Source organism: Coturnix japonica, chromosome Z (assembly GCF_054131305.1).
Source record: "Coturnix japonica strain WE chromosome Z, WE-NBRP24, whole genome shotgun sequence".
NCBI lineage: Eukaryota > Metazoa > Chordata > Aves > Galliformes > Phasianidae > Coturnix > Coturnix japonica.
In genome coordinates this window covers 31,546,676-31,572,582 of record NC_140702.1, presented here as the reverse complement: position 1 = coordinate 31,572,582, position 25,907 = coordinate 31,546,676, and the positions used below count along the sequence as shown (strand labels likewise).

Below are 25,907 nucleotides of genomic sequence, written 5' to 3'. Positions count from 1 at the left end.
AACTCAAACCCTATGTCTCAGAGCAGAGTCCAAAAACTCCCTGAACTCCAGCACTGGGGTTGTGCCCACTGTATCGCCCTCCACTCCCTGTGAGGAGCTGCAGCTGCTATGAGGGCTCCCCTCAGCTCCTCTGCTCTGTGAGGAGCACACCACAGATCCTGCTCACAAACCTTGCCCTCCAGACACAGCCCTTCTTCAGAGCCCTCCTCTGGATTATCTCTAATATCCTGATGCCCTTCCTCTACTGTGGCAGCTGACCTGCATACAGTGCTAGATGCGAGGCCAAACAATGCAGAGCAGAGGGGGCAGCCCCTCCCCTTGCCCAGTGGCAGCGCTGGGCCTGCTGCACCATAGGGCACGGTTGATCCTTTGGGCTCCAGGGCACACTGCTGCATCCCGTTCAGCCTGCTGTCAGACAGAACCCTGTGATCCATTTCCAAGAAGCTGCTCTGTACTTCTTGTCCTCAAGTTTGTACATGCAACCAGGGCTGCCCCACCTCAAGTGCAGAATCCAGCACTTGCTCTAGTTGAACTTCACGCAGCTGCTGACTGGCCAGCCCTGTCAAGATCTCTGCAAGGCCTTTGAGGAATTCCACAGCTCCCCCCAATTTGTTGTCATCTGTACATTTAGTACGCATTCAAGTCCTGAATCTGGGACATTTAAAGAAACATAACATAAACTCTGAGCTCTGTGGAACCCTACCAGATATAATCCCTTTACTGCAATATTTTCAGCCAATTTTTCATTTACCATAATATCTTTTTGTCAAGCTGGATATTTTGTCTAGAAGAATTCTGTTAGAAACAGTATTGAAAATTTTGCTGAAATCCAAAAAGCTTATACCAATTGGCTTTAATGATTACATCCAGCTGGGCAAACTGCTGTCAGTTTTAATTACTACACATATATTCTTACATTCTCCCAAAGACAGTATTTAAACTCTATGTTTACTAGGTGCTTTTTTTCCCTCTGTCCTCAAAGATACAGAGTTTCTTATTAATTTTTAAGTAAAGGAAATATATAACAAAGCTTCCAAAGAAAATAGATATATTTTTTCTCTTTTCTGTGGTCACGGGTCCTGGGATCAGTAAGCAGAAAAAGAAAGTGATGGTCTGCATTTTTTTTTTTTTTCCTTTTTGAATCCCTTGCTAACACAAATTGAAAATTACATTGCTAGTATTTAATAATTCAGTGGCTTTATTCTTTTTCCTTCTCGATATTCCTCTGCCCATACATCATATATCTGCTGCTATCGAAAACTGAATAAGTTTTACAAGTACAGAAGATAATCTTCATAGAAGCTAATGCAGACTAAGAATCATTTTGTATATATGCCCAAGATGTCAAGGCTGGTTCTACTTCACACATTATTTAGGTCATGCAGGACCTCCTAGGTCAATGGAAATAGGACTTGATTAGAAATTCCAGAAAACCACCCTTGCTTCCTCTCCTCAAGGACAGATCTTAGACAGGCCTACAATCGCCCCTAGGAGGACTGAAGGAGCTCATGAACATGTCACAGTTATACGGACAAATTCATGTCCTGAGATACCCTGAGGCCACATAAACAGCAGCTGCCCTTTTATTCCCAAATGCCTGAGTACACCCAGTGGGTTGGTAAACTATCAACACATCCAGATCAGCCTGCTGATATGGCTGCAAAGTTAAGGAAAAGGCAGTGGTTAGGGCTGCATGAGTTAAGCTGAAAAGCGGCTTGCTTGCCAGGCAATAAGAGCATGAAAATCCCTATGGAGCAATATGCTATCTGAGAGAGTACTGCAATTACAAACATGTATATTGCAAGGGGCTCAAATGAAAGCTGAACAAAAAGGCATAGTCCCAAGGCAGAGCAGCATTTTGCTAGCCTGTCAACATGGAAAACAAATATGAGAACAAGGCACCCAAAACTGAGAGATGAACACAACTTACCAAGTGATCCCAGAATGACAAGAATTGTTAAAATCCAGACAAGTACTCTTGAAATGTACCTGATTATAACCATCAAAATCATGGACAACACTGAAAAAAAATAAAGAAAAAAAGACAAATGAGATAAGCAGAGCAATTATTTCAAGTAGGGACAGCCTTTCTAATTCTTCCACTGCACTAAGATCAGACTGCCTTCCAAAATAATTTTTAGGCAGATTTGTTTTCTGCGTTCTACAGACTCACTGCACAGACACTTAAGGAAATCAGGCACCTCTACATCTCCTGCTTTGGTGCTGCTGATCAAAACAAAAGAGAGCATAAGTACATGTACATGGTACACTACATACAAAACATAATGTGTACGTACAGACAGATGTATTTAGACAATGATATAACAGACAGCAAGACATGTTAGTACTCTTGAGTCTAGTAACATGAGCACACCTCCTCAAGAACACAACTTATTGTTGATTTTCAACATTCAAAATGAGTTATTTAACAAGCTCTGTTCATACAGCTCTGCTGTCATTCGGGGAGTACATATTAGACATCTTCAGTGTCAGCCAACTATAATTCAGGGAGTAGTGTACATTTCCACATACCTACTTGTACACAGTAGTAAGCTACTAAAAACAGGCTTAGAGAATCACGCTACCTAACCAATTATTTAAAAGTAGTTTAACTATGAAAATATGAACAAATGGAAATTATCATACAGTTTTCTCCTTTAAGTTAAAATTAACTGTGTGTGAAACACTGTCCTAACTTCTGACTCCTAACCCAAAAGTAGCACTAATAATTCAGCCACTAATTTTCAGAATAGTCTGGATAGTTATTTTGCCATTACAAGGTAAAACAATAATCAGCTCTCTAATAGAGAAACAGAGAAAAGATAATCAATGGTATTCTGTTTCTGACAAGTGGTATCTAGCCTCTTCTTTTTATTTATTTATTTGTTGTAACCACAAAGGCAGATTAAAAGAAAAAGGCTTGTTTTTCAGTTACAGCTTTGTGGTCTTTTATTTTAACCTCACACTGCTCATACACATGGCTAGTGTCTGGGACTTTCCATCTCATACTTACTATACTTGTTATTCTAAGCGTGAAGACTTTACACTTAGTAGGTGTATACTCATTAGGAAAGTAATTTATGTGAGTGACTAGCATCCCACTTTAATTTACAATATTTTGTAATTTATATAAATATTTTGTAAATTACTACAGATCTTCGGTCTTGTGCAAATTGTCACTTTACAGGCCAGAAAAGGCTATATTTTTACTGAATACAGTAAAAGCCTCTATACATCTGGGAGTTTATAGATTTTCAGGCAGTTTTTCAAAGGCCTGATGTTGAATGTTCTTTTTTTTTTTTTTTTTTTTTTAAATTTTGGGGGATGGAGTACATAAATCATGTTTCCTTCATAAAATTCAAGTTTCCCTGCACAATTAATTAAAATTAAACAAACCCAAACAAGGAGAATACTATTGTGTACCTCTCTGTCCTTTTTATTTGGAAAGGGACTTCAGTTGGCAGAAGATGAATATTATAAAAGAAAAATGTGAATATTTTAATAAAAATGAGGAGAATGCAGGTGCTCTGTTAACTACACAAAATCTAAAGTTAACTAGTCAACTGCCCCACATCTTCTATCTCCCATCAGTGGAAGAGGAGGAAAAAAAAAAAAAAAGCACATGCACTGCTTCTGAAGAAGCCATCTAGCTCTCAAAAAATGCTGTAATACATGTTTGTTTGTTTATTTCTCATATTGTGATTAGAGGGTGTTAACAATCTCCTACTGCAGTAAATAGCTAGTAATGAGAAAAACAATTACCTAGTGACAACAAGCAAAGTCCCATTATAATCTCTTTGCTGGTCATAACTCCACTAATCAGCCTGTGTAAGACACTACTGTCACTGACAAGGGTGATCAGGGCCTCTGCAAACTTGGCATAGCAGGAAATGTTCACAGGAGCACAGCGATGGAAGAATGGAATAGGTGCACTGGTGACACAAGAAAAAAAAATCAGGAAAAAAAATTACTCCTACTTAATATAAATGCCACATCAACACACAATGAAAGGTGAATAGATGCAACCACTCCACCCTCATAACATCATAACCAGAAACCATGTGTTGAATGCACAAGTGCTGCTGGAATGAGGATGATCATAATGGGAAATGATGTCGTTCTTACAAGTAACCCTGTGAAGTAGGAGCACATATTCCAATAGCATATTACCCTCCCGCCCATAAACAGCAAGGCTCAGAAAATGTATGTTCCTATTTCACTGAAACATATCTCATTCAAGTGTCACGTGGTGAACCAGCAGCTGAAACAATGCCTCTTACCCATGTTGAAATGGAGTACTGGCTAACATTTGAAGCAAAGAAATCCCAGAATGACAATACTACTCTTAAAAGGACACACTGCGCTTAAAGACATCAGCATTTACAACTGTTGTCAAGCAAAACCAATACATACATTTTTAGTATTCCCCCATACTACACTTGTTCTTCTACCAGAGATTACAATCACATTGTTTAGCTTTGTTAGTTATTAAAATAACAAACTACACTCTCTGCAAAAACATGCAAAGATGTCTCTATGACTTCATTACTCGTTATCTGCTTTGGAAGCATTCTCTCTCAAAGCACTGGTGCTAGTATTAATCTTTCTCAAATGCTCAGCACAACATGCTATCAAGTCTATAAGAGCAAAAATAAATATAAAAGAGCAAAAATCTTCACATGAAAATTAGATAATTATGTTTTCCAAATGTTTCCCAATTCTGGATCACAAGCAATGTTGGATCTCATAGTGGCCTACTAAATATTTGTGCCAATCTTCTCAATTGCAGTTTAGATGTATATTCCATAAATTATATATTCCTTTTTGTAAATTGATCCAATAAAAGAAATTTATTTTGTGCTAAGTCAATCTTTTAACATTAAATTTATGAAACTATGAAACTATGAAATTTACTTCATCCTCTGTAATGTTCCTTCCTTACAAGATTTCAGTGGATTGCAGCAGCAATGCACACAGTGTTTTGCAGCAGCAATGCACACAGTGTTTTGCAGTATCTCTATTTCAGCAGTGACTCATAAACCAATGATTTCCTGTTCGCCAAAACTATTTATAAATCCCAAGCCTTTCCAAAAGTCCAACATTTATCTTAAACACACTATGAGCAAATCAGCTGTATTAGGCGCATTCTTCCTGTGCGTTGCTGCTTTTTATTTTGGAGAAGAAAAAAAAAAAAGACAACATTCCTAAAACCATGAGAGTGTAATTATGCACACAGAATTCAGGAGAGATTATGATTACCTCCAAGACTTAGATAATTAATAGATTCTAGGTTTATGTTTAAAGTGACTGACAATTGTAAATTAGACAGTTCTAATCTCAGTGTGCTGAGCAGATAAACACATTTGCAGGTGCTGGTATTATAATCTACTGTTGGTTACTGATGAAGACAGCAGTTAAGCACAGCAAAGCATTGTTGTTAAAAAACAAACTAAACCCATATGGATGGTAGCCCTATTTAAAAGACATCTTGCATATCCTCTCAACCTACCTGGAATATGCAACATGCTACAGTTCATTACATGAATAAGAAAATACCTATTTTGAAAGGTAAGTCTAGCAGGAGCAAGATGTCATTCCAAAATCCACCGTAACAGGAAATAATGTTTTTTGCAGATCAATTTGTATCACCTACCTAACACTCCTCATGTTACAGTACTCTCACTACACATATTAAGTTTCCTATTTTCCTATGCAATAATTAATTTCTAACTTGATCGTAATTAATAAAAAATGAGGTTCCTACAAGCTTTCCTGAATAAACTGCACTCCCGAGAATTCATCTATTGAGATCTGCTTCTATTTCAGTGGTTCTGACTCAATGAGTAGGGAAGGGAAGGTGTCCCGTTTAATTAAAAATGCAGTAATAGATCTATTCCCTCTGACTTGTACTATCTTGTTTGGCCTTTCAATCATTACTCAGTATATTGCACTGCATATTGAACTGCATGTTTCTCAGAATAATAATATGCTGCTTAATGAAGAATAAAGCAAGTGCAGTTCAAGCCAGCAGATGAAGTTAAGACCACCACCTAACTGTTCCAAAGATTCAGTTTCAGAAGATAACTCTTTTCTTCCACAATTATACCCACAGAAACCTATGTATAAGGAGACTGGTTGAAATGGCACTGTTACCTAGCCTTTTGTTTTCTATAACCTTTATCAAACAGACCCTTGGTACAGCTCCACAGAGCTGTCTGCAAGAAAAACGCTGGAGGAAAAAGCTGCATGGGTTTTCCTCTAGTGTTCTCTATTCCAAAACTAAAAAGAAAGGTTACGATCCACTGAGACTCAGAGACTATAGGCAGTTACAGCAGAAACATGAATCGCTAACTGCACTGCGAGGCTGAACCACTAAGTCAAAGGTACATAGCGCCTTGAAGGTGGGGGATCACTGTCCCTTGAGAACTGGATTCTCAACTGCAAGGTGTGAAGAAATCATCAAACATCAAGGGAGAGACCTCACAGCTTGAGCTACCTCCAATTCCATTGACCTAATGGGAGTTAGATGATGGTTCCCACCTCTGACAGACTGAATCAAAGAAAAGGAGGGCTGGTAAGTTCAGCCAGAATGTCTCAGACTACAGTGTGCAGGCTTTTCATTTGCCTCCCTCCACAGGATTCCATTTCCCCTTCAAATTACACCAGTAATACACCAAATAACTTAACCATAAAAATCCGAAAAACAGAGGGGATTACATATACAATATAGGCCTTTCCTGCCTGAGAGCATAAAGCTTAGACTTCTTAATCTCAAAAAGTATCCAAATATGTTGTACATTTTATTAATGCCAAATAACAAAGGGAAAATACGCCACTGACTTGACAGCTTTTTGGAAATAACTTGAGGCAGCCCAGTTTGCAGAGAATGTACACAATATCATCAGAGTTCTGAGCTGCTGTTCTACTTATCTGTTTTCTTATTAAGCTACATTCATTCAGACTGAATGACAGAGGAACACACAGTGAGAGAAGTCAATATAGATCTGACAAAAATTAAGACTGACAAGGATTTTCAGTATGCAAGCTGGCACTGAAACTTCCACTTGTTTCTGTATTACAGCTGTAACAGCTGGGTATAGCTGCATAGCACACTGACTTGCTGTGGGGAAAAGTAAAAAATAAAAATCCCAGCTGCTACTTATGTTAAAAAAATATATCCACCTGAGAGCCTACCATGAAGGCAAAAGATACTTAAAGTTTCAAGAACTGACATTTTATTAAGCTGTAACAAGAGATGATGCACAGGGCAAGAGTGAGAAACTGCAGTCTCTACTGAATATGTTTGAAAAGCTAAAATGTGAGAAAACAGAACTGGATTCTTCTTGAGAAGAATTATTGATGAAAAGGTGTGCAATAGAGCAAATAAATCACTTCTTTTCACACAAATGCTTCCAGTAGAGCCAAGAAAGCTGGCAGTAGCAGACTCTGGAGCAAGAGTCCTTTCTCTCTACTTCACAAAAAGAAATCCAGTATAGTATTTTGAATAATAAAACTCAAATTGAACTGTTTATACAATAAAAATCACTTTTTGCTTCTTGAGCATTCCCACGTTGGTCATTTGGGAGCTGGAAGAATCAAAAATGAAGCAACTTGCTGCATCTGATTAGTAGAGGTGAAGTGGAAAAAGTGAATACTCTGTGCAATTTCTGAGGCACACTGGATTTTTGAGAGGGAGAATGACAGACACACATGGCTCCCTGAACTGCAGTGCTGGAAGGTAGAAAAACAGCTGATACTCAGCACCAAATCAGTTACACAAGACAGAATAGAACTAAAAGATACCAGCTAAGTCATCTTACTAATGCATGTGTTCATAGTTCAGGTTTTCCTTTGCATTCCCAATGTGCTTTAAAAACACGCAACATTAATCTAAAAAAAAAAATCCATCTGTAAGACAGAAGAAATTTAAAAGCATATTTTCTAAAGAACACTCAAGCATATAAACAAAATAAGTCCATGTTCCCTTCACCCCAAATCAGACAAGACATTAGTATTACCTCTCTGGAACAGGATATTTAGGACACAACTTGGCAGCCCTTGGGTCTGTAGTATATTCTGATGGCAGTAGTTCGTAGCTACACAGATTAGATCCTGTTGAGGGGGAAAAAAAAGAAAAACAACTGATGGAAAAAAATCAAATATTCCTAATCTTCACAAACAACATCAAAACTGATACAGGTTGTTGTTCTGTAGTGCCTCATGCTATTACAGCAACGTTATGCTACAGCTCGTCCTGTAATGAAGAACTAAATCAAGCCCAGCGCACACTTCAGTTAACAGAATTATGCTTTCCATCTAGTTTTGGGTTTTCCAGAGTTTGAGTATCCAAGAGGAAAAGGCTAAGTCATGATCCCTTGTAAAAGAAGACACAAAGCACTTTCAAGTCATTCTTCCCTGCTACTCAACCACATTTTCTTGATCATTCAGTGTATGAATATTGCATAAGACAGCATTTGTTACATTAATAAATATTCAGGTAAATTAAAAAAAAAAAAATTAAAATACAACAGATCTATAGACTTCAGAGAAAGGAACAAAGGAACCAAACTGCAGAGGTTATGTAGTTGGTGGAACACAAGGCCTGACTGTATCAGATGTCTAAAGCTCTTAAAAGAGCTGAGTATTCTACACATCCAAGTCAGTATGGTATTGTATATATCAAACTGCCAAAAACAAAACTCAAACATTATTTCAGCTTCACTTAATATCTAACATGTGCCTAATGAATATGTGCTACCCAGGCAGATCTTTTCCTATTTGTCTATGATCAACATACTTGACATTGACATCAGTATTTCCAGGAATACAGCAACAGCCAAGTCAGATTGGAGGAGTGGTTTCTCAGAAACAGGGGGAAGAAAGAAAGCCTATAATCGGAGGGGACTATACAGAATCAGAATATACTATATCTCTCCAAAGAGAGCTTCTTCCCAAGTTTGTTCGCCAAAAGCTTTCTAATTCTTCAGTGCAAGGGTTTTGTATATGTAGCCTTTACCTATCTTTTTTACACAACTAAGGACATCTTGATGATCCCCAGATATACTTTATTCCCTGTATTCTCAAAGTCTCCTCTCCATAAATACTCAGTAGTAGAGAGTTCTACAAACTGGATCTAAATAACAGACAAGCTTTTTCACAAGTTAAACTGTGAGTCTCGAGAAGCACTCTTCTCTTGGCTTGTGGGACACCGAACCTAAGAACTATTCATAGAAACTGAACATACCATTTGTAGAAGTTGTAGGTTTTTTGTTTACCATTGGCATATTGCTACCCCTATGAAAACACCTCAATATATATGGGCTGGAAGAGAAGACAGAATAGCTGAGGAGACTATTCCATGAGGTCTCTGGAACACTAGTTAAGTATTGCTTCTATGGACTAAGTTGCTGGGGAGAAGATACAAAACACCAAATACACCACTGAAGAAAGCTAGATTTCTTGCAGAGGGAAAACATATGAACTCTATTTTCAATTCTAATGTTTGTATGCATACTGATACTTCTGTTTGATTATGTGGAAAACACTTTATTAGGTACAAAGACATGAGACAAAATTACCATCTTAACATTACAGTTGTAAAAGGAGTACTTAAAATAATTATTGTTCTTTTTAGACAAAATAATGCAGAAGTTTTTAATCTGGACATGACACTATAGTTATGAGAGGTATGATGTGGGGTGCACTTCAGGAAGCGGTCACATATATACCATCTCTTACACACACAGAGAACAAGGAGATATATAACTGTGTTCCACTTTGAATATTGCATACAGACCCACATCTAACTTGTAGAAATTACTTCATCAAGAAGCAGGAGGGACTATCTAAGGACAGGTGTATAAAGATTCAACACACTGAAATGAGATGTCTGCTGTTTTCTTCTTCATAGAATCCTAGAATTGCTCAGGTTGGCAAAGACTTCAAAGATCATCGAGTCCAACCACAACCCAACCATATTAGCCTAACTCTAACAACCCTCTGCTAAATCATGTCCCTAAGCACCACATCCAAAAGGCTCTTAAGCACATCCAGGGACAGTGACTCAACCACCTCCCTGGGGAGCCTATTCCAGAGCTTAACAGCCCTTTCTGTAAAGACGTTCTTTCTGATATCCAACCTGAACTTACCCTGCCATAACTGGAAGCCATTTCCCTTTGTCCTGTCACCTGTCACCAGTGAGCAGAGACCAACTCCACTGTTGCTATAAGCACCTTTCAGATACTACAAGAGTAATAAGGTCTCCCCTCAACCTCCTTTTTCCCAGACTAAACAGCCCCAGCTCCTTCAGTCTCGACTTATTAGGCATATTCTCCAAGCCCTTCACCAGCCTTGTTGCCCTTCTTTGGACCTGCTCCAGCACCTCCATGTCTTTCCTGTGCTGAGGTGCCCAAAACTGAACACACTACTCAAGATGAGACCTCACCAATGCTGAGTATAGCGGCAGGATGACTTCCCTAGTCCTGCTCACCACACCATTCCTGATACAAGCCAGGATGTCACTGGCCCTCTCGGCCACCTGGGCACACTGCTGGCTCATGTTCAGCCAACTGCCCATCAGTACACCAAGGTCCCTTTCCATCAGGCAGCTTTCCAGCCACTCAAGCCTGTAGAGTTGCCTGGGGTTGTTGTGACCAAAATGCAGGACCCAACACATGGCCCTGTTGAAACTCATACATTTAACTTTGGCCCACTGATCCAGTCCCATAGGCCATGGTTCCTTGCAACTTTTACTAGTCCCAGCTGATGTAATAAAAAGCAGGCTTCACTTTGGGCCTGGAACAAGAGTACTTAACAAAAGAAGTGCATCCCAGAGCCCTTGTCTTTGAATCCCACCAAAAATGTAATGCAAGAAATAGTGAATGCTAGATCATGGTCTGCACAGACATTCAAGCAGAAACCATAGATGAAGATGAGCTATAAAATACCTGGCTGTGGAGGAGACTGGAAGCATGTTGTCAGTTCACCCCAGTACTCTCCTGAGCACACCTCCTACTGTCATTTGAAGGAGCAATGGATGTCTCTGGCTACCACCTCTTGACTGGGAACTCTCATCCCTTGATATGAAGAAGGAACGGATTCCAACTAAAGGGACCTGGACAAGATGGATAAGTGGGACCACATGAAACCTAATGAGTTTCAACAAAGCCAAATGCAAGCTGCTGCACCTTGGACGGGGCAATCCCAGATGTGTACAGACTGGGAGATAAATTCCACACAGGGATGGGATTAAGAAAGTCAACATGCAGATAAAAATGAACTTGGAAAGGGACATAAAAAATAACATGGGATTCTGTAGGTACATTGGTCAGAAGAGAAATTCAAAGGAGAGCACATCCCCTTTGATAAATAACAAGGGAGAACTGGCTTCAATGCATATGGGGAAGGCTGAGGTACTCAGCAAGTTCTTTGCCTCAGTCTTCATTGAGGGTCAGACTTCCCACATCTTTCAGATCCCTAAACTTGTGCATGAGGATCAAGTGAGCAAAACACCTCCCACTGTAAGAAAAGAATGAACATGAAATCACCTCATGAGACTGAATGTGTACAAATCTATGAAGCTGGTCAAAATGCATCCCAGCGTACTAAAAGAAATGGCTGATGTGATTGCCAAGCCATTCCTTCATATCTGTAAAGTCATGTCTGTTAGGTTAAGTCCCCTCTGGCTGTAAAACGGAAAACATAACTCCCATTTATAAGAAAAAGAAGGACTGTGGAACTAGAGGCTCATGAGTCTCACTTCCATGCTTGGGAAAATCACAGAGCAGATCCTCCTGGAAGAGATATTGAGGCAAACGCAAAAGGAATGTGATCCAGGACAGTCAACATGTGACAAGGGCAGATCATGCCTTCCAACCCAAGCCATTCTCTGATTCTATGAAATTTACTCAGAGATCAGTGAGGCCTTGGCACAGCTGCCCAGAGAAGCTGTGGTGCACCATCCCTGGAGGAACTAAAGGCCAGGTTGGATGGAGCCCTGGGCAGTTTGATCTAGTGGGTAGCAGCAACGACCACAGTAAGGGGGAAGGAACTAGATCATCTTCAAGTTTTTTTCCAATCTAAGTTATTTTACAATTCTATGATGATTCTATGAACTGCCCCTGGGGCTACTTTGGGACTCTTGCCTTCAACTGCACATCCCATGGAACATGCTTCTTTAGACTCCTTTAATCTGGGCTAATAGAAACAAACTTTGCATGGCCTGTCTCAACTGTGCTCTTAGAGTTTATAAAGCCTGGAGAAGCTAGAAGATGAATTCCAATTATCTACTTTGCTGAGACAATTAGTTTACCAAAAGACATCACTATTATTCCTAAACTATTAACACTCTTAATTGCTTCATAAACATTATAGGTAGAATTCAGAGAATGAACTGAAAAATCATTAAATAATAACTCTTTGCTACCTTTGTGCATATATTTCTTCTGGAGAAATTATTAGGCAAATAATATTTAACTGTCCTACATGGATTGAATCTGAGATTACAACATGTTGTAACCTTAAAGAAAAATACTTCTGAACCATGTGGACTAAAAGCTGCCCAGACAGCAATGAATAAACAGAGCCCTCTGATCTCACAGTGCTTTTTTATTTGGTGCTTTCATACACTAGGTGGTACTCTGGAGATGAAACACAGTTTCTGCCCCATAGCTTCTCCATAAACAGAGCTACCCCAGGCACCAGAATATTTTGAGGCCATGACTGGGACAAAGTATCTCAAAAGACAAGCTTTCCTTCCAACCTTGACACAGCCATGAGTGCAATCATCCCATTTCCTTAAAAGATGGAAGCTTAAGACACTGGATCATACATCTGTGAAAAATTCCGCTGCAAATTCTACATCCAAAAACCATAGAATAGGTAAGATGACAAGCGGTTTTTCCACAGAAAAAGGTACGTTACTGCTCACTGCTAATAAAAGTCTCTCTTCGTTCCTCCCAAGTTGAAAAAGGCTCAAGCTATCATGAAAGGAAATACACTGATGCTGACCAGACTTTTTTCATTCCTTATCCACCATGTTTGACAACTGTAATTATATCCTGCCAACAACTGTATGCAAAAACTGCATTTAGAACACAAGCACTAAGAATACATAAAATTTAGGCTTGGATCAGTTTCCCACTTGCCAAGGGAATAATGAAGACACTTCAGAAGCAGATAGTCCATATTTGATGCTTCATTTAGGAATGAAGCAGCATTATGTTATGCCCAAGTTGGCATCAGAACTAGAAACGACTGAGAAAACAATAACTGCACATCTTAGCCATTGATACAAATACAGTCTGAAGCAGAAGATGGAAGCATCAGAAGTCTGCATAAACATACACAGATATTGTAGACACTTCTGCTGTGAATGTTCCAGGGTATAGTCAGAAAAAGATATAACTTAACCTAACACATTAATCTAATTTCTGGGTTGTACTAAAAACCAGAAAAGTACTAATGTCTTGAGATTAGCAATATGGCATTGGATGAAGCACTCTGTGGTCAGGACTTCTCAGATAAATACAACAGATTCATTCTCAGTGAACAAAACAAATTTCATTCTCTACATCTGTCTTTCAGTACCTTTCAGGAGTACACTGTGTTTTAAAGGAAGGAAAGCAAGGAGGCTGTTTATCTAAACTATGACTGTTCCAGAGGGATGTACTACCACAAGACATTCACAAAGGTCCATTACACAACCTTTAAGATGATAACAGAGCAAGAATTCACACATGTCATGTGTTCTTGTTTTCCTTCTTCACAATTAAGAGATCTTACACTTTTGGACAATTCTATGCCTTCAACTAATTCTTTCACTGTACTCCGTAGCTTCACAATCTCTTTCCCAAGCTGCAATTACCAGTTTGTAGTAAAACACAAAACATATACCAGTAGTTGTTTCCTACCCCTTCATGCTGCAGGTATTCCATTCCATTTGATATTTTGTTCCACTGTCACTGACATCACAATTTTTCATGTAATTCTAAATAACTATTTAGCAGTAGCAAGATTCATTACCTCACTGTTCCTCCCCTTCCCAAGTGGTTTTTTAATGTAACCAATAATACTATATTAGTGCAGATTACTGAAAGACTCCAGGGCAGCCTCCCTCTGTTAAGCGTAAGGATGTTAAGAAATGCTTTGGCAAGGCCTTGAAAAGGCCATTTTAATGTTTCCTGAATGTTATGCACCAATCAGCTTTCTGTAAAAAACAACAACAACAAAACCAATACTCAACATGCAGAATTTTTTAAGTGCCAAGACCAAACATAAACATCAAATCCCTGCTTGAAATGTTCTGCAGGCTGAGAAAGTCCTGGAGAGATCAGCCAGTGATTGGTTCACTTTATAAAGTTTCCTTGTTGTGCAAAATCCATTAGCTCCGCAAAGTCAACTATTAGTTGTCTGTGTGAGAGCAGCATTAGAAAACATTCCCAGTAAATGCTGCATCAGCTTCTGGAGTCACTTCAGAACATTTTTAACATTTTCAGCTTGCATCTTTGTACAGGCTGAAGATCTCAACCAACTGCCCAGCATTTTCCTTCTTGTTTCTCCACTTGTAAGAAGTCCCACCCAATTACCAGTATTCTGTCCATCAGTCACCCTCAACAGGCTGAAGTCAAACACTTTCTTGTTTCCTGAAAATCAGCCAGACTTTCTGAAGAACAGAGTTCTATTTTTCTTAGATGCAATGGCACCGCAAATGCAGGACCTGAAATTGTGCAGCGCTATTCACCAAATTGTCTCTTTTCCCCAAATTACAGCAGAATAGCAAGTGCACCATTATTGATTCAGGAAGCCAAAGGGCTGCTTCATAATGAAATGTTCTTCATGCCTAAAGCAAGAATTTTCTCTGCCTTAAATGCTTATTCATAACTTTGCTTACAGACAAACACATGTTACACGCTATACTGAGCTACAACAAAGAATTCCTCACTAAAATCTTTTTGTCCTAGAGTAGCAGTTCTATCACACTGTGTATAAGCAGTTAAGTGCCAGCCCTATTTTAGGAAAGAAACCATTAAATGCTAAGCTATTCGAAGGATCATATCTTAATACCAATAAAACCATGAATCAATTCAATATGTTGCAGTATGTTTTGCTGTTTTACAGCTTTTCATAAAGACATTCAGGTAAAATGCTTCACCTGAATTTACTGTATCAACTCTTGATGGGTTGAGGCACAGAAGACATCTTTAGGATAGAAAGATTCTTAAGCAGCAATTTAAGAAGAAATTCCAAGGAGTAGAGACAGGCAAGGTGACTTCAGGGAGGGCATCTGAGCCAGGTGAAAATGGCTAGTTCTTCAAATTACACGCAGCAACCTACACAAAGCCCATTTCCAGCATCATTATTATCTTCAGGTTGTAGAAGGATTAAAACTTTTAGAAAGGTTCAGAAGATCAAAATGAAGGTTTTACTGCATTCTACACCCATGCATTTTCAAACACTAAGGCATGGTTGTTTTTTGTTTTTTAAGAGTGTTAGAAGTTGTTAGCATGGAAAGCTCAGCAGTGTCTGTCACAATAAACCAAACATATCTCTTGCCCTCCTTCTTCAAAACCTGCCAGCTGAACTCTGAAATTCCAACTTGATAACATCACGAGAATAGGAACTGCAACTAAACTGTGTGTGGTCATGTTCAAAATTACCATATTTTCTCATCATTCTTTTTACAGGGTTTACTGTCACTTGAAATAGTCTGCAACAGTTTATTAGTTTTATGTAGTTTTAAGCTATTCTTAGAGCTGGAAAGCGGCTCTCAGAGAAAAGATCCTGATTAATGAGTACTATAATTTTTATATTAATCCAATGTTCTTTCACTATTGCAGGATTGAATAATGCTTTAACTTTTACTATCTATATGCAAACTGAGTTGCCATAACATTTCTGCTGCTTTGTAGGCAGGCTGTTTATTTGATACAAAATACACGCCCTGGCTGCTGAACATTTAACTAAAGCCATGAAAATCAGTTTCAGAGAACTGTGTGATTCCAGTTTTGTACAGTATACATTTAAAAACAAAGAAAGCTTGACTTAGTTTAGTACCCTTTTTTTTTCAGTTGTTTTGAAAAGCCCAAACTGATATACTGATATAATGGAAACTGAGGCTTGAACTCATGAATGATTCTGGTCTTTAACAAAAGACTTCATGCTTTTGGCCAGGATTCTCTAAGCTGAAATGATTGGCTCTGATACTAATTAATGAAAATCTGTGAGTTTTGCTTAAAACCTAAGATACAGTTAGAAGGAAGAAACATGAAGACAAGACACAGTAAATTTTTAGGAAAAGCGATTTTTGCTATACTTTAAAAAATGATTATGTTGAAAGTATTTCAGGCACAGTTAATTTAAGACTTCACATAGAAACACAGCAACAATATTTGTGGTTACACACTGTGGCTGCTTTTTATTACTTCAAGATGTATCTAAACTCCACACAAAAATGCTGTGCCTTCCCTTGGTAAGAAAAACAGCTAGATGTAGAACTGAAGAGTAAAACCACACTACAGCAATACTAACTTTCACTGTGGGCTTAAACTGACAACAGTAAGCAAATTGCATGAGGAAGTTATCACTCCCAAACTGTCCCCTGCATCATGCTGAGAGAGCTGTTTGTACAGTTATGTAGGCTTACAAGTAACATGCTTTAATTCCACACTACATTTAGCTCCCTGATTCACCTGTCAGAGACCAAGATGTGTAGACAATTCATTGGGAAGACCTGAGAGGGCAAACAGTGTTCCAGGGCCACTTGAACTCATTCTGCTTTCAAAAAAAACAACTTGTACTAGGACAGAGAACAACATGTCATTTATGTCTGCGAAAAGCAATCAAGTTCACTGCTTTCAACCTGGTCAACCAGACAAACCCATTATTAACTGAGTCTCAAAGAAATCTCACCATAGCATTTTAAAATAACAGGTGTGAAGTCTAGAACAAAATTATCCCACTTTAATAGCGGAAGAACTTGACAATTTCCTCAAATTATTTTCAAGTTTTTACTTTTACTTTGTTTTGTATGGTCCAGAAATTGACTATCTCTCATGTGTTTTATTATGTGTAATGTTAAAATATGGATCTAGGTGATAATATCAGCATCATTCCTAAAGAGAAGTACTACTTTTGGGGGTGGAGTACACTGTTTTATACGTAATACAGCTGTTTTTCCTATTATTTTCTTTAAGTATTATAAAAAGCAAAGAACAAACAAACAATCCCCAAAGCGAAAAGGTATTGCACTGTGGCACTGAATAAAAAGCAGGATGATTTCCCACAACCACAGACATGCTCCAAGTGCAGTTTGAAAGCAGAAATGCTGTCACAGGCCCCTTGTACATATTTCAACAGTTACTGCTGAACAGCAATATCAGAACATTTCTGTAAGAGCTGGAACACACTCACCAGTGTTAGACATCCTCTTAAATTCTCATTATACTTCCTACTCCTGCTCCTATTTAAGAATGAACCTACAAAACTGTCCAAGACATGAACACAAACATACTAACACTGTGAGGTCTAAGAGAAATGTTAGGGTTGAACAGTATTTCTTAACAGAGGTTTCATTTTCAGTTCAACTAATGCACAAGTCTATCAGCAATCTTACTAAACAGGTACACAAATAGACATGCTTTTCTCATACCATTAGTTTCTGCAAATTTCTGAACATCAGCCAGAGTTTTTAGTTCTTTCCTTGGGCAAGCTGATACACACAAAGCAAGAGATTTGATCTTCTGATGTACTAGGTCAATATTGCATGGATCCAAGAAGAACACATACCTAGGGAGGAAAAAAATGCAAATTACTTCTATTTTAATCAACAACTACGTTGAAGAAAATTAATCTCAAACTACAGAAGTAATTCAAGTCTAACTTTCAACCTACCAAGAAATGTGTAAAATTTCACATTAACACAATTATATGATTAAAAAGAATTCATATACTCAACGTACGCATCACAAACACATTAATATTTACAGATTATTGGATCACATAGCAAGGATATTAAACTTTATCAGATGGAAATCTATTCAAATCGTATGTTTACAAATATACAGACTAGCACTTCTATCATACATTCTCACAGATATCTATCTGAAAATTGAAAGATAAAACTTCTTTAAAAAACAAAACAAAAAACAAAACCAAAAACAAACAAACAGAAAAAAAAAACCCACCTCAGTATTTCCAGGTTTTCAAAAGATACACAACAAATACCATGAGCTTTTGCTTATTCTACAAAAAATGACCATCTGTTGTTAATTTTATGAGCACATACAACACGAAAAATTCAGAAGAGCTTTTTGGTTTAGACTGATTTTCCACAGCACCAGCCCATAAAGTCAAGCACATCATATTAGTATTCACTTTAAATCAAAATTGTTCATGTAATTCAAGTGGCTACAGCTCAAGTGCAGTATTCACAACTTTCCATGATGGCCACTGTCACTAAAAACAAGCTGCTTGTGAAGTACATACTATAGCTCTCCAGCCAACCTTATCTCCTAGCTAAGCATGCTTCATCACAATGACTAACCCTACAGTATTGCCCATTCATGGTATAATGAACACAGATTATCTGTTTGTTTGTTTTTTTCCCAAAAGCTGAACAAGCATTTAAAACTCCAATAACTCCATTGTTACGTCATGAATTAAAATACTCTCTACATATTATCTAAAGTAATAATGAGAAAACAAACAAAAATAGAACAGCCATATTAAATGACTATCTTTTCTACAGTCAGAAATTTAAAATCCCATAATCTATAAAAATTCCTCCTGACCTCAGAGAACTTTTTCAAGCTAATTTAGAGTTACATATAGTTTATAAATACATCTTAAATATACAGAGCACATGAGACTTCTTTAGAAGCACACTAACAGAAAAAAATACATTGTTTCACTTGGATACTTGAATGGGAATCTGCTATGTTACAACAAAAATGTAGTGCCCTAGTATGTTTGATCCTAAATACTTCGGAGATAATACTTTGAAAGTGACATAATTTATAACAGATCTCACAGACAATGACAAATTGTCAAACCATACATCTCTCATATACAACTGGAACAAACTTCACAGCACAGACACTAGAAAAAGAAAAAACAAATACATTCTCTCAGTAGGCCACGCTCATAAAGGCTAACGTTTAGATTCCATTTCAATGCTTCCAGTGTGCAAATTCCCAACTATCCTTTCTCTCCAGAAAAAACTTAACTATTATCCAATTCCAGTGTATGAGAGCTACTACTACTTGCTGCAGCATTTCAGCCCTTAGCTTCAAGACTTCCTGTCTCATTTCTTGAAACTTAAAAATCCATGTCACCAAAATAAAGTGAAATACAGTAATACACCATATGCATTCTCAAGACATTCCCTTTCTTTGTTCATATATCATAAACATTCCATAAACATCTTTGAATAGATAATTCTGGTAAGGGAGGGAGACAAACACCTGGACATAAAATGCATGCCATTACTGAACCACAGCAACAAATGGCCTATCAAGTAGAAGCAGGCAGAGACTTTGCAGCTGATACAGATATAAACCTAAGAGTCCAGGACACTGGAGAAGGTCAGTGGAGCTATGCCAGATGAGGCGACAACATAAAGCAATGGGAACAAAGTGGGAAAGACATAAAGAGGCATTAAGGGGGCAGGCTGTGTGTAAGCTAAGGCCAGTCAGAATGAATCCTACACTGGACTACCACAGCCTGTCCAATTTTCTTACTAAACCGTTACTTCATCATCTTGCATTATGTTGCTCCATGCAACATGCACTTCATGCTGCCAAATAACAGCTACCAGGGGACCAGCACACATAGATACGGTGCCAGCAGCACTGAGGTGACAGGCACACTCACGATGATGGCCTATAGACCTCTTGTGTGGGCCTGCTGGCTCTGCCAGCCCCATGGCAGGAGAGGATGGTGCTGTGCCTGTGTGCTGTGTGCCCTGACAGTGTTCAGCAGTGTTTGTAAAGCTGCGTCCCCCAGCCTGGGCACACACCCCAAATCCCTAGGCTGGGTTCCAGTGGCTGTGGAGAAGGGTAATCCCAGCATCCTTTAACATGTACTGCTGGGACAAGCACAGGAAAATCGCCTCAGCACTGATGGTGCTCACAGACTGGAAGGCAGCCTGATGTTCTTCAAATGGACTCAAGAACTATCTATAATCTTAACTTCTGGAAGAAGTATATATATACACTTCTTCCATATATATATATATGGAGAGTATTGTATATATATGTGTGTATGTATACATGTATATATGTGTGTGTGTGTGTGTGTGTGTGTGTATATATATATATATATATATGGAGAGTATTTTGGAAAATAGCACAATTTCAAGTCAAGACTGGCAACTCTGAAATGCAATGCATAGTGCCATATACAGTTTGGACAGAAGTATGTTTAAATGGACACATACAGTAGAAACACTACACTGCACAGTTCAGAGGTGGCTCTAACAGAAATAAGGAAGCTGTAAATCAAACTCCAAGCTACGAAAGGCAGTATGGTTAGGTCATGGTTGGACTTGATGATCTTTAAGGTCTTTTCCAACCTGAGTGATTCTATGATTCTATTATTCTATGAAATAAGCTACTTCAGTCCATGCTCTACGTAAGCTTATTTTCCTATTTCAAACAGCTTAAATGCGAGTTGAAATATCAAACAACAGTATCATAGAGGACAGTGGTTTGTTTGTTTTGATTTTTGAGCTACAATTTATTGGAAACAACTAATTTTATTGCAGAAAATTCCATACCACATTGCCACTGAACAGGTTTTGCCCATGCAAAATTATTGCAATTTTAGTTCTTCAGAATAAAGAATAGAGCAGTTTGTTGGTAACAGTGTAACTTAGACTAGCAACACAAAGACTAAAGTTAATAATAATTAGAAAACACTTCTACACTGAAAGTGAAGATTCGTTTGCCTCAGGAAGATGAGTACATCAAATTCACAGCCTCAGAATTCTTATGTAGTATCTCAGTAATCCACTTTTTTTGGAAATCAACATTTGTCTCTGAAATTCAGTATGATGCCAAAAACTACTTCAGGAAAAATAACTGCATTAAGTTTGTAATATGCCTACACTCCATAGGTATAATAAGACCTAAAAATGTTGAGTTCGTGTCTAATTTTAAATGGATTCATATACGCATAGAGAAAGATGGTGAGAGTCTACATAATTTTCAGAAGTCACAGTATCTGAAAATAAAGTCAATATCAAGTTGTTCATCCTGAGGCAGAATGTTCAAAATGAACTTCAGTGTAAGTTTAAAAATGCATCATATATATACACACACACACAAACATATTTATATGTAAAATGAAAGAATATATAAAATAAAAATTAAAAAAAAAATTACAGATCTATAGGATAATCTTCCTTATTGTTTGGAGTTTCTATTTTGATATGTTCCTTTTTTTCCAAAGGAAAAAGGAAGTAATATAATTTCAGAAATGACCTGAGATTAGAAACAGAGCATCAATAGCTCTCGCTCCTGACAACTGACCTATTCATAACCATGAGAAATGCAGTAATCTCCTCTTCCCATGCAAAAACAGGAAGTCAAAGCATCATCCTTTTATACAATACAACTTGATTCTGGAAGCACAGACAGTACATATTAAGCACTGTGGCAAATTATGTGCATAAGCTTACATTACCTTCAAGTACTTAATACATTCTTATATTTACCAATGTCACTGATGTCCTCAACGCATCTCTTTACAGGCAGATGAGTAACTCACAGAGCAACCATTTACTGTGATTTATAAGCATCTTACCATGATAATGGAGAACTGAATTAAACTATCACCATCAAAATAAATGATGTATAGGGCATCTAATTTTACTAATTGAAGTTTTCTGTATGCATGCAACAAACTCTACCTGGTCTTTGCTATGAGCTAGACATCAACACTTTTCATGAGTCAAAGGCATTTATTAAGGTGAAATGCCACCCTGGCTCTTCTCTATAACAGTATATGTATATTATTTATTTCTTGAAGGAACAGCAATAACTGAATTCTGTGCAAGCACCAAAATATTGCTGATCAAAAATAACACTGAACTAGCATTACAGGAACATAAACAACGACAACAGGAATCAACCATACTGCTGAATAAAAAGCCATTTTTAGCCCTATCATAACTGACAAAACTTAAATTAACTGAACTAATTTAAAGCGGAGAGATTTGATGAGAATCCAGTGCTGGACTACAATTCTGCATCTTACTCAAATCGGAGTCTATCAAAGCTGTTTTTCCTTTGTAAAAGACAAAGGTGCTCAACTCACTCTTTGTTGACAAGATCAAGTTGTACAAACCTTCTTCCCCAATTCCACTCCGCTGAGTTCAATGTAACTGCATCTGACCAAACCACAGCTCCTTACCCATACCACCAGATTTTTATATTCACGCAGACTGCCCTTCACTTCCTCTTTATTGCCTCTAATGTTACTGTCATTTACAAGAAAGAAAATGTTTTTAGAGAAGATTTAGCTCTTCTGCCTCAGACTGGGAAACGAAGACAGAATTACTCTGCAAGCAGAATGAAATAACTTCACTTTTTCAGAATCACAGAGCTTAAAGCCCTTCCCTTCTCCATACAAACTGAAATATTAAATAGGAATAAGACAACTTGATTTTTACATATGCCTGAAAAGTACTCCTAAAAAAAAAAAAAAAAAAAAAAAGCATAAAATATTCCCATGACCCATACCTCAGACACTGCAGGAGCTCCATCTGCTAGACACAGATGCAAAGTATCTGTCAGATACCCCGCCCTGAAGGTGTCCAAGGCCAGGTCGGGATGGGGCCCTGGGCAGCCTGCTCTAGTATTAGATATGGAGGTTGGTGACTTGCCTGTGGCAGTGGGGGTGGAGCCTGATGATCCTTGAGGTCCCTTCCAACCTAAGCCATTCTATGATTGTATGAAAGTCGGTTGCTTCTTCTGACAAATTGCCCCAAAAAATTAAAAAGTCATGTACAGTGAGAGTGAGAAGTATCATGTGCCTACAAAAGAACAGGTTTCTAGCAAATTACAGTACCCTTTACAACACTAGAATAGCTGAAGAATAATTTGTCCTACCAAAAGGCCTTTTTTCACTCTTACCAAACAGAAACGATGACATCCCACGTAAGTGCACCCAATCATTCACTTAAGTCATTTCTGAAGCTGCAATACTTTTTTCCAGAAAAATTTTATCCTTCTGAACTGCACAAAGGACTTTGGCATGACAAATAAAAAGCGCTATATGTTAACTGCATTTAAAATATTCTCAATTTCTATTTGTGATCTTTCCATGATGTCTATACAAGATGAATTCATTTCGCAGTTGTAAATGTTTCTCTTCATAATTATCTCTTGTCAAATGGATATTATGGAATTTAAGAGGCTATTAAACTATTTTTTTGTATATTTCAGTCACATGCCTGAGTTTCTCCACCTTCTTACATCAAGACAGACACCATTTCTTTCGCAGGGTAAGGAAGTTTAAGATGTTCATTTAAATATTTATATTTTTTCTAATAACACAATAATGACACTTCTGTACTACACACACCTGACTTTAAAAAGCACTAGAATATTGACATAGTAAAATAGGAACATTATCCTGGTTAAGGTTTAAGCTTTTCAACTCTTTCCAAGAAGTTTCCATTAGATTAAGAAATGATCTTTTGACAGAAGAAAAAAAAAAAAACTGCAGAAATTTTCAGACTATTTATTTGATTTCTCCTAATAACACAACAGACACATGGCAACATTAAGTTTTAAATCAGGTGTTTAGATATCATTACTACAAGAACAATAAATCAGCATACATCAGAAAAGCATTCTCCTAAAATAATACCCACAAATTAATGACTTTCCGTTAGTCTGAAAGTAAAAACATGAAGTAAAATAACAGCACCATCAGAAATTGAAGATTTTTTTAACTCTTCTAACACAACCAAACTTTGAAAGAGACTTTTTTTTTTTTTGGTCAAGTAGTACCTCAGTTCTAAGGCTAGACTAAATAAAAGCTTACTTTCTGAAATTATCCACTGTACATACGCATTATGAACACTGACATTCACTCAAGAGGTTTTCAAGACCTCACTCCAGAACTGTCATTAATTAGCTCCCGTACTACTACTTTACTGGTTCTGACCTCTAACTGAGCATTTTTCTAAAGAAAGAATTATGTTTTGCTTAACAGTCTTGCATATTTTCTCCAAAAGCCCCTTTTACATATACTGCTTACAACTGAAAGCTTAAAGTTTTAAAGTTCTCCTTTAATGTGTTGGATATTTTCCAGTTCCCCCTCAATTCAGTGTCAGAAACTAATCACAGAACAACAAAAGCCTAAACATTTTTGCACAGATATCAAAGGACTAATGACAAATTTCTGAACATTTGTCACATGTAAAACCAAAACAAAGCCAACCCTTTGGTGATCTGATAGATCTCACACCCCGTATGGATGCTAAGAATGAGAAATTTCTCAATGACTTAACTGTACTCATGTTACACTTCTGTCAATGGACACTTTCCAAAGTACTTCTGCTGTTATGGAAGGTTTTGTTCCACAGGTGTTAAGAGTGAGAATGATCAGAAGAAAACAAATAAAATATTCATTTTCCAGATCTATTGTAAATCAATTTCAAAGGATGGAAGGATGAAATTCTGGTTTCTTGGTTTACAGAACAGAACAACTGAATCACATACTCACTTCTTCTGTGTGAGGTCCAGACCACTGTTGACTATTCCCTCCACCTTGACATTTTTCTGTCCACAGATATTTCCATAACTGTCATATCCTGAAAGCAGTCTTGCAGCTGCTCCTGTAGCTATTGTAAAGCCACAGATAAAGCCCTGTGGGGAGAAAAATCCACAATAGTAATATTCTACTGGGCAGCTGAGAAAATTTAGTTTAATTCATTTGTTTATAAGCAAAGTTTCTTTAAAAATTCTTTGAGATCAAAGAGGAAAAGACAAGGACAATTCACAGAGAACTACTGTGCAATTATAAAACAAAATGCAAGGCCAAAAGAGGGCTCATATCTAGCACAGCACATTATCCAAGCAGAATTAAGAATCTCATAGGTGTTCTTTTTTGAGATTCATAATATCCTCATCAAGCAGTGCATGAAGCAGAAGAGAGAGCAAAGGCACACAATGAAAAAGAGCTACAAAAAAGAGCTACAACAAAGAGCTGCCATTAGCACTGGATGGTAAGCATTTTACAAGACCTCAGACAGTCCTGCTTTTCTTGCACTTTGGTTTGTTTTCCTTCAAATTAAGCACTGCCAATGATAAGTTAAAATGAAGAGGCCTATCTGACCTAAATTCATTTTGAAGAAATCTTTTTGCTCTAAAGCAAAAGAAGAAAGCGGCCAGGTGAAAGCCACAACTGCTCCACACTCTAGGTTCAAATGCAGGGGAAAAAAAAAATATATGGTGCAAGAGAATGCAAAATGACTCACATGGCAAAATGTCAAACATTCAATGTCAGGCAGACCTTGCTGTGCATTTTCAGAGCTCTTACACTAGCAAAACTAGCATCAAGGCAGCAACGTTGTGAACAGGATACTGTTTATAAAAACATAACCAGTTTTCTAGCAATGCCTTTGGCAGGGAGAGGTGAACCATATGCATGCCCCACTGTCACTAATGATGAGGCAAGCTATGACTTGAGGAATCAGTTGACACAAATGCATGGAGCAACAGGATCACGAGAAGCTGATGACAGGTAACGAAGTCAGCACAGAAAACTTAAAATGTGGGTGGGTTCAAAGGTCTGAAGACATAAGACAGAGATCCTCTATGATGGACAGGCTATCACTGCAGAGAAACCTCAGACAGAAAGCTGTTCATTGTCCTTCTCTTGCCAGTGCACTAATGCAC

General features: G+C 37.8%; 1 protein-coding gene across 4 annotated transcripts in view; it reads right to left on the bottom strand.

The window, feature by feature from the left end:
- The window catches only part of SLC44A1 (solute carrier family 44 member 1), a 64,253-nt gene that overhangs the window by 17,711 nt on the left and 20,635 nt on the right, over window positions 1-25,907 (bottom strand). For 3 of the 4 annotated variants that reach the window (XR_014939299.1, XM_015849614.3, XM_085528615.1), the window contains exons 3-7: window positions 24,733-24,875; window positions 17,648-17,784; window positions 8,019-8,112; window positions 3,763-3,932; window positions 1,931-2,020 (exon numbers count right to left, since the gene is read on the bottom strand). Coding sequence is in view for 3 of the 4 variants with exons in the window: in XM_015849614.3 (XP_015705100.1) it covers window positions 1,931-2,020; window positions 3,763-3,932; window positions 8,019-8,112; window positions 17,648-17,784; window positions 24,733-24,875 (634 nt within the window). In the remaining variant the exon portion in view is untranslated. The remainder of the gene's footprint in view (window positions 1-1,930; window positions 2,021-3,762; window positions 3,933-8,018; window positions 8,113-17,647; window positions 17,785-24,732; window positions 24,876-25,907) is intronic. The other variant, XM_085528616.1, reaches the window with a different exon arrangement.